The sequence below is a fragment of the Tinamus guttatus genome, unplaced genomic scaffold (genome assembly GCF_059628265.1).
Source record: "Tinamus guttatus ecotype Peru unplaced genomic scaffold, ASM5962826v1 Tinamus_guttatus_pri_ptg000242l, whole genome shotgun sequence".
Classification (NCBI taxonomy): Eukaryota; Metazoa; Chordata; class Aves; order Tinamiformes; family Tinamidae; genus Tinamus; species Tinamus guttatus.
In genome coordinates, this window is record NW_028288776.1 from 132,287 (window position 1) to 144,588 (window position 12,302).

At 43.5% G+C, this 12,302-nt stretch overlaps 1 protein-coding gene and 1 long non-coding RNA gene across 2 annotated transcripts in view; one reads left to right on the forward strand and one right to left on the reverse strand.

Moving 5' to 3' along the window:
- Nucleotides 1-12,302, forward strand: part of TGFBR3 (transforming growth factor beta receptor 3) — a 93,018-nt gene that overhangs the window by 52,101 nt on the left and 28,615 nt on the right. The window contains exon 4 of the mRNA XM_088526046.1: nt 7,950-8,133. Within this exon, the coding sequence (XP_088382172.1) occupies nt 7,950-8,133 (184 nt within the window). The remainder of the gene's footprint in view (nt 1-7,949; nt 8,134-12,302) is intronic.
- The window catches only part of LOC148594471 (uncharacterized), a 533,350-nt gene that overhangs the window by 14,971 nt on the left and 506,077 nt on the right, over nt 1-12,302 (reverse strand). The gene's annotated exons all lie outside the window — the stretch shown is intronic.

The following is a 12,302-nucleotide window of genomic DNA, read 5'->3' on the forward strand; positions in this document are numbered from 1 at the left end:
GTTTGTTTTTTTGTTTGTATTTTTTTCTCAATATTCTGCAGAGGTTTTTCAAGCACATGGCAGGGTGCTAGTTACCAAAATGCAGCACTGGGAGGAGGCTGCCCAAGGCAGTCAGTGCCCAGCGCGCTGGACTGGTCAGAGCTCCTGGGCTGGGAGATCAGACACCCTGTTGCTCCAGGCAGCGGTGCACAGGTGGGAAAGTCTCCCCTGTTCAGCAAGGGAGATATCTAGCACCTCTGCTAAACGCTTTTTTCTTTTCTGAGGGTGTAAGTGCCAAAAATTATATTGGAAGTGAGGGAGTGGCGATGGAGTTAAAATACATCTTCACCAGTGATTAAACTGGTAGGTTATGACAAGTCTCAATCTTACATAAGCTAGGCAAAATCTGTGGAAAATGCTTTTACCTGTCATTGTATTACAGGTCAGTCTTGCAGAAAAACCTTGCCAGATCTGTCCACCATCCTCTATAAGTTTCTGTGTAACCAAATAATCTCCTACTTCCCCCCTCAAGGTTGTGGGGTTTTTTTGTTGTTGTTTTTTTCCCCCTTTCCCCAAAAGCAGTTTATTGCAAACATGCTTTGGCAAGAAAACAAGATTTTTATGAAACTGCCCAGAAAGAAGGTTTTACAGGGCTGTTCAGCTCATGAATTCTTCCTTTGGAACAGGTAGCTTTCTCCATTGCTTTTGTAGCCTAGCAATTTCCTTGCTGGGAAAGTGAAATCCAAGATGGATCCAATCCTTTCTGATTTGCTGACAGCAATCACTTCTTGAAATAAGTCTTGAAAAAAAATATCTACATAGGTGACTTAGTAAAATATAACACAAGGTTGATGCTTTGGCTCTTTCTCTGAGATTAGTTATTCAAATTGAATGAGTAGGAGTTATAGATGAGAAACCACCTGTGCAAGTAGAAGTGAATAGGCTTGTTCACAAGAACTCCTTTAATAGGACTGATTGTGTGCATGAAGTTAGTAAAAGGGAGGTGGGGATAAGGAAGCAACAGCAGTAGTAATAAATGCAAAACCAGATCATGTCCTCTTGGCTTGAGATTTTTAAAAGAAAAAAAAATTAAAAATCAGTTATAGGATAATGAGTTTAATTATTAGTCATTTATGTATTTCTACAAAGAAAAAAAAAAGTTCTCAGTTCATCCAAAAGCTGGTTTATTCCTTTCACTTCACAAAAATATGGTTCACATATTTTGGGTCTCTGCCACCAAACCACAGGCTGTTCTACGGTTTGCACTAGCTTTTGGATGACTGACAAAACTCACTGAAAAACAAGTGCTATTTGTTTTCCTGTGCCTAGTATTTAACGGGAAATCAGGAGGCTAAATTTCCAATCACTTGTTAAACAGACCCAGATGTGAACAGAGTGCTTTGCTAGGAGAAGAGTGAGGAAGGATAGGAAATGCATGACTAGTGATAAATTCAGTATAAATAGTGACCTTTCACTATTGCAAGTAAAATGCAGTAGGTTTGCAGTGTTGTGCAACAATGTGAAGAGGAATTTAAAAAAGGACACTAACACTTCTGTAGATTGCTATGTTTGTTTTTTCTTTTAATCTTTGTCCTACTCAGAAGCTGGAAATAATCCTGTAGTTGCCCTTTTCCACTTGGCAACGTTCATGTTCCTCCTTCCTCTCTCCGCACCATTTCCTTGCCTTTTGAAAGAATGTGGAAAATAACATTAAGTGTCTAATTAAAAGCTGTGTTTACTAAACAAAAACCGTTATTATGCTTTTTCACAATAGAAAATTTCCCTGTCGACTTCATCACGTGGCCTGTTTCAACTCCCTCCAAAATACTTCTTCTATGAAGCCTGTGTAATTGGGACTTTATTCCCAGAATTATCAGAGGAAGCTCAGATGTATGTTCTTGGCAATAGAGCAGAAGTATTTGGGTCAGAAGTAAGGACAGTAGAAAATGACAGGGTGGTAAATATATGTTTGAGAGTGATGCATTTTCCTCGTTCCGTAAAACAGATTTAAGATTTACAATAACCCAAGTACAGCATCTTTAAATATCTCTCTTTTTCATTCAGAACTTGCTTCATGAAGGCATTACAGAAGGGAAGTGATATTTTTGGCTTATGAAGCAAAATGTAGTGTATAAAGCAAATATGCAGTGTATGGCAAAAATGTCTATATGTGGTAGTATGATGTTCCAAAATAGTAATTTTCTTTTTTAATGATGCCTAGGCATCTCTCGTTTTCTATTTAACCATTATGGTCTTGGTATTTTTGAAAAACTTCTCCCTGGCTTGGCGGTACCATGACAAGTTTCAGAAGCAGCGTAGTAGGTCGGAGTGCCTCAGTTTCCTCTGTCAAATTCTGATTTTGAATCAATTAAAGCACTTTTTTAGCAGCCTGGTCTGTTATCACATAGTTCCTATTAGCTTTCCTTCCAGTTCCCTTAGTCCCAGGCGATTTAAGCCATCTTTCCAGACTTGGGCTTTATTGCTTAATGCTTTATTAAGCTTCTTGGTCTGCCAGCACAGGTCCATGCTCCAACCAGAGCTTTCTGCTGGTGGTATGACAGACCGGGCCTGGGCACTGCTGCTCCTCGGGGGTCTCAGGGGCCAGGCCTAGGTACTGCTGCTCCTCGGGGGTCTCAGGGGCCAGGCCTGGGCACTGCTGCTCCTCGGGGCTCTCAGGGGCCAGGCCTAGGCACTGCTGCTCCTCGGGGCTCTCGGGGGCCAGGCCTAGGCACTGCTGCTCCTCGGGGCTCTCGGGGGCCAGGCCTAGGCATTGCTGCTCCTCGGGGGTGTCGGGGGCCAGGCCTAGGCACTGCTGCTCCTCGGGGCTCTCGGGGGCCAGGCCTAGGCACTGCTGCTCCTCGGGGGTCTCAGGGGCCAGGCCTAGGCATTGCTGCTCCTCGGGGCCCTCGGGGGCCAGGCCTAGGCATTGCTGCTCCTCGGGGGTGTCGGGGGCCAGGCCTAGGCACTGCTGCTCCTCGGGGGTTTCACGCTGGCCCAAGTTGTGAGAGTTCAGAAAGAAATGAGTAGGGTGAAACTTGTTGCCAGCGCCATTTTGCAGTAGCCCGAAGGGCCTGAAGCGGTTGTCTGCGGTAGCCTCCTCTTGCCTCTCCGCTCAGGGCTCCTTGCCGTCTCCGCCGCTCCTGGCAGCTGGGGTTTCGCGTGTGGAAGTTTACAGAAGCCAGCTTTGGCAGGCGGCTGGCGCTAGTGACGTGGAGGCAATAAATCACAACAGGTTGTGTTACTGAGTCATCGATTCCAGTGGAAACTTGAGCTGCGATTGCCTAGATAGGCTTTAATTCTCCCCTTCTCATCTTCCTACTAAATTAAATCAAACCTGGAAGAGAGTCACTGAAAAAGGCTTCTGCTGCTGATTTATTTTGTTCATGTTAACTGAATGCATTATACTGATTCCGTTAAGATTATGGTAGAATAATAAGGGGAGAATAAGGGGAGAGTGGACAGGTAGCTGTGTGTGATTAATACAGATAAACTGCTGCCAACAGCCCTGAATTTGGGGAGAGAGTTTCCCTCCACATGGATTTTTGGTCATTTGAGCAACTGCCTCACAGGAGTTCTGAAGGCAGCCCATGCTTTGCAATGCTGTCATGGACTTCAATGGAAAACCCCAGGATCTTTTTCTTATATACATGAAAATCCACTTGTGTAAGTGATCCACAAAACAGTGCCCTCATCCTCAGAAAGTGTAGAGCAGTGTTAATTCCTATCAAGATCTTCAGTAGTTGGAGAACTTGCCATCTCCTAGGCAGTTAAATTAAAATCTGCAGTTAAGAACTGTTGGTTTTTTGTAACCTCTGTTTTCAAAAACATGAGAAGTGGAAGTGGAATCTTGGGATAACTGTTAATGGTCTTGAGAACACTAAACTGAAAATGAAAAATGAACACTAAACTGAAAATGAAAAACTTGACTACATGAAAATATCTGATCTCTGTGGCTGGTAAGGGCTATGCAAAATGCTTAGATGATTCACAGATTTGTGGCACATTTATGTTGCATCTAATTTCAAAAGCAGTGTATTTCTTAACCATCTACCAAACAGAATTGTTCTCTTGGCGATTGCACTTTGTGCAGATTTATGAACAACCAAGAAGATACTTTGAGATTCAGGGTGTGTAATATTTCTCTGTTTCATATTTTTTACCTTACCTCTTAAAGAGACCAGAGCCAATTAGTGTTTATTATCAAAAACACTAGCTGAATCCTAATAGTCTTCATGGGCTTTTCGGAAAGCTGTTTTGAGTTCCTGTATTTTACTTGGATTTACTCCCCTCTTAAAATTTCTGTTGCAGGTCTGATACTGTACAGCTCAGGTAAAAAAATCAACGAAAGCTGCTTTTCTGCTCATTTAGTGCCTCTGTCTTGGCTTGCTGCTGTTATTGGTGCTGAAGGGGCCCCGGTGGGTAGTGATGGAGCTGGTGCTGTGGTGGGAGGGTGATTCACCCCGGGGAGCTGCGGGTGCTTCACCCTAGTACTGAGTCACCTCCTGCAGGTGCCAACCTCTTTATCGAGGTTAAGAAATGAAGTTGTTTCTTATCTCAGTGTTCTGAGTGATAACTGCATTAAACAGTTAAAATGTCATGAGGTAAAGTAATATGTTGAGGAGTCCATTCAAAAAAAAATATTGTAAAGGAAAGAAGACGGGTAAAACAGGAAGCAGAAGGGTTATTTTCAGTGGTGTGCCATGTTGAGGGACACCAGTGTATATATTGGAGACCCCAGTGGTTGGTTCTGAGGCCTTCTTCCTGAGAAATAGTAACCTATGTAGTTTGGCTCTCATCTGTCGGGTAACTCATGTCCTTAACTATCACAGTAACGTTGCAGTGTCAATTCCTGTATGCTTGAAAGTTTTCTTAATAGAGCTATAACGGCCTTTTCATTATGTTTTCTTGTCAATGCACAGTGCAAAGAAAACTACCATCCCCATTTCCTGCAGTGGTCAGCGGGCTTTACCCAGCTGGTCGTGTGCATTATCACAGTACGTTGCTGAGCACGTTTTGTTCTTCGGAGGAATGCTTGGTTCCTCAACAGCATGTTTTCAAAACACTGTATTGACACGTGCAGCCTTTGGAGCTGCGTTTCTTGCTACAGTTAGTGTCCCTGGCCAGTGTCTTCTGGGCCCGCAAGCATGTGGTGTTGCTTGGGGGCTCCTCAGGCGACCCGTGACGGGGCGTGGGGTGAGCACCACCGCTGCCACCTGTGCAGTCATTCTGAGTGTCCTCACAACAACAGGAAGAAACAGAGCTGGGGCACTTTTTCCACTTGACAGCTTCTGAAAGCAGCGGTTGAAGGAGATGAAGGGAGAAGATAAGAGTGAATGTGGCAGCAGTTTCCTCATCAGTCGGCAGGCTGTGTGAGGCTTGAGAAAAGGTGTAGGTATATTCCCGCACATATAAAACATTCCTTAGTTCAAGTGCTCTGGCATCCCAAAGTACTTCAGTGAAAGAGGTGCTTTGGGTTTGTTCTGAAGAGTAAGTAGTTAATGTTCAAGGCAGGTGTTGAAACAAAGTGCTGGTTGCCTTTTTTGGAAGAGCCAGTTGAATGCCTTCCAGAAAAAATAACGTGCTTGGCTCACTTAGCCTTGCCTTAGGTCCTTGTAGTAAAAATCCATGCCCTGGCAGGCGCAGCGGATCCTTTCTGAAATGTATTGTGGAACCGGCATTGCAAATACAGGGTGCAGTGTGTGATTTAGAAGAGAGAGAAGAAATAACAAAAACAGATAAGCCTGGTGTTTATTTGAAGGTGCTTAACTGGCTGACTGTAGTGTCAGCGAGTGCGGCTGCTGGCGCCGGGCTCTGCGTTGCCCCACGCTCTGCCCGTGCCCTTCTCCTGCTGCGGCTCAGGAGCCTCGAGGCTTCACAGGCAGGACCTGGTTGTCGTACCCCAGAGCAGCGCAGAATTTTATGTTTTAATAACACATGGAAAAACAAGTGTATTCTGAGGAAGAAAGTTAAATTTCTATTAAGTGCTATCTCTCATACCAAGTAGAAAGTACAGTACAAATGCATTATTGTCCCCTGGCGTTTTTTACGCCAGGGTTCAGGAGGATTACAGCTCTTCTCTCGTGTTTCCCTCGAATGTCCTAAAGGGTTACACCAGCACTTAGTTTGCTCTCTGTTAGTGGCCATAAAAAAGATACCAGGGATGTTATGAAACCTTGTACGTGGACAGCGATTGCTATAGTTCTCAAACACAGTGTGTGGCATTTTTGAAGTTGTTAAGAAGTTTTGGTTACTGAGAGTGGGATGACAGAGTGTATTGAATATCCTTGCAAAATAATTGATTAAATCCTTAAATCCTGCAACCTTTCTGCACAGATTTTCTTGGTTACGCCGGGGCTGTACAAAGATGTCCCATGTAGCAGCTCAGGCAGACAGAGCAGCTGAGCGGGCCCTGCGCGTGGCCTGGCTGGGCTGTATCCATGGGCTCTTCATCTCCCTGCATTACAGAGGTGCCCCATAAAATTGTTACATAACTATATATAAGTAGTGGGATTACAAGGAGAATACTTCATGCTAAGTAGTACTATTTAAAAATACTGACGTGGCCGCCTTTTCCTAGTACTCATGCTGAGGGGAGTGAATTTTCCTTAGGGAAATACCACAGTGAGCATCTCTGAAAATCCCAGCCACGGCTGCAAGATGTGTGTTCGATACAGCGCAGTGGTGTCACACCGTGTCGCCCCCTCTAAGCACGCAGAGTTTGCTTCCTTATTTGAGAAGTGGGCTGAAGTGTTACGTTAAATAAAGTTTTGTGGTGTTTTTTTTTTTTTTTTTTTTCTCTCCAGTTAAAGGAAATATTTTCCTGCAGTCATTTAATAAAAAATAAATAAATAAAAACAAGGAAGATTGTGATCCTTCAGGATTGAAACAAATGTTACTTGAAACTTTGGAAAGTTCTGGCAAAAGCATAAAGAATTCCTAAGCCATTTTCTGTGACAGGTCTGGTCATATGGAACTCTGAATTATATGGGTCTCCTCTTAGAGGAGAGTGTGTGATGTGTGTGTTATATAATAGCTGGCGGCATGAGTAAGAACTATTGAAATTCACTCTGTATGCCATTGATATAATTTATATGTCTACTTTGACAAATGTTTGTGTATCCTAAACAAACTGATACAGAGCATTCTGACATAGTGCTATTAACTCAAAGTCCCAGGAGAGGTAATGGTTGGTTGTTTTTAGTTAATTTTATGTAATTGGAGCTTGACTGCAGATAATCCCTGTTATTTAATTCCTCTTGGTATATTTTGTTCTTTAAAATGTTAGATACTTAAGACTATTATTCTATTATAAAATGTCTAAATAATATTTAGAAAATACCTCGGTGTATTTTTTCACAGGTCTGATTAACATCATTGTTAGTAGTTTGGGATTTTTAGTTCAAGAAAAAATATACTTTTGTCCTGTCAAAGAATGAAGTAGCCCTAATTAATAGAAAGCCTTGGCATTGCAGCAACATTTATGAACGCTTGTATATCCTCTTGGTGCCTTGTGCAAGACCTAATACACTTTATTTTTTTTCCCCCTTGAGGTGCTCTACTATGCTTTTACCTCAGAAAGCAGCATGCTGAATGTGGCAGCTGGTTACCTCCCATCATATTTATCATATTCACCATTCTGTGAACTATTTGATCCATGCTATTCTTACTTCCTCCTGTTGTCTTAGAGGCTTAGAACCCTGTTTTAGTCAGCTGCCATGTGTACCCCATCTACACTGACTGGCTGGAAACCTTATGCTATTTAAAACAGTTGCTTAAAAAAAAACACATTTTTTTAAAAAGGAATCACTATATTGATGTTAAAATATACAAAATTTAGGCAGTAATGGCAAATAGACTGTAGTTATCTTCAGTGAATGCATTTTGGTGTGATAGGTTACATTGTTCTTAAATGTTCTACCTGTCTATGCAGGAAAATGTATCGCACTAAAAATATGTTTTATTCTCTTCAGGTATCTTTAGGTTCCATTGTTCAGTTTGAGAAGGGGAATTTCTCCTTGTCAGCAGAAACAGAAGAAAAACTTTTTCCTGAGAAAAATGAACATCTGCTGCAGTGGGCCCAAAAGGAGTATGGAGCAGTCACATCTTTCACTGAACTCAAAATATCAAGAAACGTCTATATCAAAGTAGGAGAAGGTAAAAAATTAACAGAATTGTTTAACAGTTCTAGATGGTGAGAATAAGCCTTGTTAGAGTAGCATTTCACATTCTGTGTTTTAATCATTAAACATAACTCTCAAGTTGCAAGTGATGTGATATAAAAGGGAGAGGCAGGGAAAAAGCAAGTCTAATGACTAGAGCTTGGATTTAAGCAGCTTTCAGTGGATTCTGGGGCCCTAATTTTAAGCTCATAAACTTGGATGCAGAATCATTGGCCAAAATCTTACCAAAGTCATATTATGCAAATTCTAAAATGACTGAATTGGTCACAGTGATGGGCTAGGCGGCTCCTTGTAAAGGCTGAGGCCCAAAAAGACCTGAGTTATGTTTTTGCCCCCCAATATTTCCTGGTACAAGCCTCCAGACTACTTTGAGCAAAGAATCATCTTCCTCACTGTAGTAGCCACAGTCTAATATTCCTATGAATTTTCAGTGTAAGGAAGCAAGATTTCCAGCCTGGGAGCTGGATGCCAAGTCCCTCAGGTGGCTACGAGCCACGGGATAAATGTCACGCTGAAAGCAGGGGAAGCTCTGGTTGCAGGTGGGAGATGACGGCAGCTCCTGAGGGATCTCACAGGCCCGCGTTAGGGTAGGGCTGTGCTGGCTGTGCAGCTGAGTGAGCAGGAGCCTCTGCAGCCCTTTCTGGCTCTTGCTTTCCCTCAGCTGGTCATGTAGCAGTTTCTGCAAGGAAGCTGTGCTTGAACTGCAGGTAAAGGACAATAGCTTTTCTAGATGAAGGCATTACATTCTTGGAGCAAATCATTCCATTTGAGAGGAGTACACTACTTTTTTCAATTCAAACTATCTTCAAACTATTTCTAACAACATGCAGCAAGTGCTGGTGGGCTCAGCAGCCTTTTTTCATTAATGGAGCTTCAACACTATTTCTAAAGAAGCCCTGAATAGCTGAAAAAGTTACCCAAAAAAGCCTTCTGTGGAGAAAACTCTTTCCTAACCACCTGTATGTGATCATTTGATTTCCTGAAGCATGAGGCTTGCCCCCAAGAATCAGAACATACCTGTTTTGGTTTTATCCAGAATCTGCTAAATTCATGCAGGATTCCCCTCTGTGATTTTTGTTCTACTTGGCACCAGTCTTGCATTTTAGTGCCAGAAGATCATTCAGAAATATATTTATTAGCTTATTAAAGTGCTCTTGGAACATATGCATGGGAGTAGTGGTCTCTATATCATGGAGACTAACATTTAATTGGATATATTAAAAAAACAGATCAAATTTTTGTTTGTTGATTTGCACATATACAGTCAAACTAAGCAGTTAAATATCTGAGAGCTTTGCATCATCCTTAGTGAGGTAAAACACAATTTAGTTAAGAGTAAGCACACAAAATGGAACTTGGCAAGCAACCAAAATAGACAGTTTCTAAGAAAGCTTCTACAAACTAGCTGAACTGTAACCATATTTGATTTTGATTTAAATTCTTGGCAGAAGAATGAATATGTGTGGGGATTATGCGGGTGTTGAGGGGTGGGGAGAGGGTCAGTTCTTGAGCTGCAACAGTTGTACATGAGTTCTACGAAAAACACATGGGAGACAGACTAGACCTACATCGCTGCAGAGTGAGCAACGTGGCCGCTAAATTTCGCAAGACACAGCATGTGCTGATGGACACTCAGGCTTTTGATACGAATATCGCACTGCTCGCTGCCTTAGTTGGGTACCCTCAGCTTCCACACTCACAGGTAATACTACCCACCACCATAGGTTTCCTCATTGTGCAGTTGGTGGCCACATGGAGTAGTGGCTTGTTATGTGACTGATGCAGATTTGAACGGTGATGTTCACATTATCAGTTAGCTGAATGTTACCTGAACTTTTTGTTTTTCTAAACTTCTTTACTTCTAAAACTTCTGGTACCACCAGACTAAATACAGGGCAGATTTGGTAGCCTGGAGAGAGCTTAGTTTCAGCACATTTCTGAAGTAAATTTAAAAAAACAAAAACTATTTAACCGGAGTTGCTAGGCTGAAAAATAGCATCCCAAAGTGCCAAGAATATTCCACATATAATTTGTTTAGAAATGGTAACGCTGTGCTCCTGTCCTGGGAGAAGGTAAATCTGTAGCCCTGGCTCGGTGCCCTGTACGCACCAAGGCCGCACGTGTTCTGCTCTGCACAGCAGACGCTTGGCTGAAAGCTGCAGGTTGCTGCTTTGTGCCACGCTGTGGCTCTTAGGTGCCACCTCTCTGGCCCAGGCGAGTACCCAAAGGGCTTTGCGCTTCCCAATGCCCACGGATCACTGCAGCTTTTCTCATAGGACTACCTGCCACTAGGTTTCCTCTAGTGCCATTTTAAAGCTTAGGTTTTGATGTTAATACTAACAACCAATAACCTTTAAAATGCACTGGGGGAAAACCATAGCCACCTGAGAGGAGAGCCCTGCTGCCTCGCTCATCCCCAGCTCGGCGGAGAAAGTTGGGCTCCCCGTGCATGGGATTTTTATTGCTGCCGTCACTTGCTGCTGCCAAGGGCGTCTGTCTTGGAGAGTGACGCCTGATTAATGGCTCTGATTTTCTCAAAAATCCAACGATTTTGAGCTGGGATACTCAACTGAATCCATCTCAGCCAAGAACCTGTGGACAACACCTAATTTGTGCAGAGCGGCGCAGACTGTGTCTGTCCTCATCTTCAAGAGGCCCGCAAAGGCTCTGGGTCCCGGCATGCGAAACGCAGCCACGGCTCAGCACCCAGCCAGCCCCGAAGGGAGACGCCGCTGCCAATGGCTCTGCCGCCCTCCCTGGGTGCCGACTGGGCACCGTGTGCCAGGACATGCGCCTGGCCCCGGCAGAGCCCCTGATCTGCCGCCGTTCCAAGCATTCCTCCTGTCGGATTCCATGCTGGTAGTGCTGGGAGATGAGAGGGGATTGTAGGGTCCGCAAGCTGACCATTTGCTGACTGCTTTAATGAGCTTTCTAATTGCTTGCAGGCACTTGCAGCCTCTTTCCAGAGTAAGTAAATAGCTCTGAAAACAGCTTAAAAAGAAGAAGAAGAAGAAAGTGTAGTGGCCAGAGCAGGAGATGGGTCCCCTTTCAGTTTCTGTGGAAGTCAGGGTCTTGGTATAACTGGAACTTCTCTGGGGGTAAACGTGCAGGGTGGCGTGCAGCGACGCAGTGCGCTGCAGAGCCAACGTGAGCTGTTGGGCGCAGGCCCTGGTGCTTTGGGGCTTGCAAAGGGTCCAGTGAAGATGCCAAGAGCAGGAATCGAGCTCGTGGCGGTGGTTAATGAGAGTACGTGTGGTAATTACCCACAAACTACTCAGAGGCTCTTATTTTATTGCATGACATGTTCTGCAGCACTGCAGCTGAGAATTAAGTACCTACTGTCTTTTTGTGTATGTAAGTGTGTATACCTTTGTAAATTTAAGTTTAGCATAGATCATTAGCGAACATTTTCCATCCTTTGCTGGGGTGGGTGGAGCTGGTGGGTCTGTGTTCAAGGCTGATCTGGCAGGGTGCAGATCAGATGTTAGGGGAGGGCTTCTCTGGGCAGCGTGGCTATTACAGCCTCGTACAGCTTTCACAGAGTCTCTGGAGAAGAACGTGAGGTTAGTATTGAAGGACTATTTTGTGAAAGATGAGGAGAATAAGCTCTCAGGATTGTTTTCACTGCTACCAGGGTCGCAGCAGTGTCTGGTCTCTTCGTAAAGTTGTCTTCATAAAGTGTCATTCACAAATGACACTTCCACTTCATCTTAGCAAATGCTAAAAGTGGTCTCAACTATTAAGCGATCGTCTGCATTTTTGCATACAGCACATTGGATGGCGTTGGATGGCTTTCTGCCTTGCTGCTGCCTGTAATAGGAAAGGTTTTGTGGTCAAAACAAAGCTCAGAGGAGACTTGGGGATTCTAGATCTCTTCCTCTCAAGCTTTATGTGGCTTTGAACAAGGCACAGTCCTTCCATTTATCATCTTAATTCATATGCATAGTCACCTCAGAAATACAAAGTATTCCTGTTTTTCCAATGGAAAGGTGTGCAACTTTACAGGGTGTGCATGAGAACTTCGTACCAAGTGACTGTTTTTCTGCTCTGCATTGTATACTCAAAAATGTTCATGATCAGCTAGGCAATTAAAAACAAAATGTAGATTTAGTATCTACACTGTGTTTTTCTCATTCTAGTTAT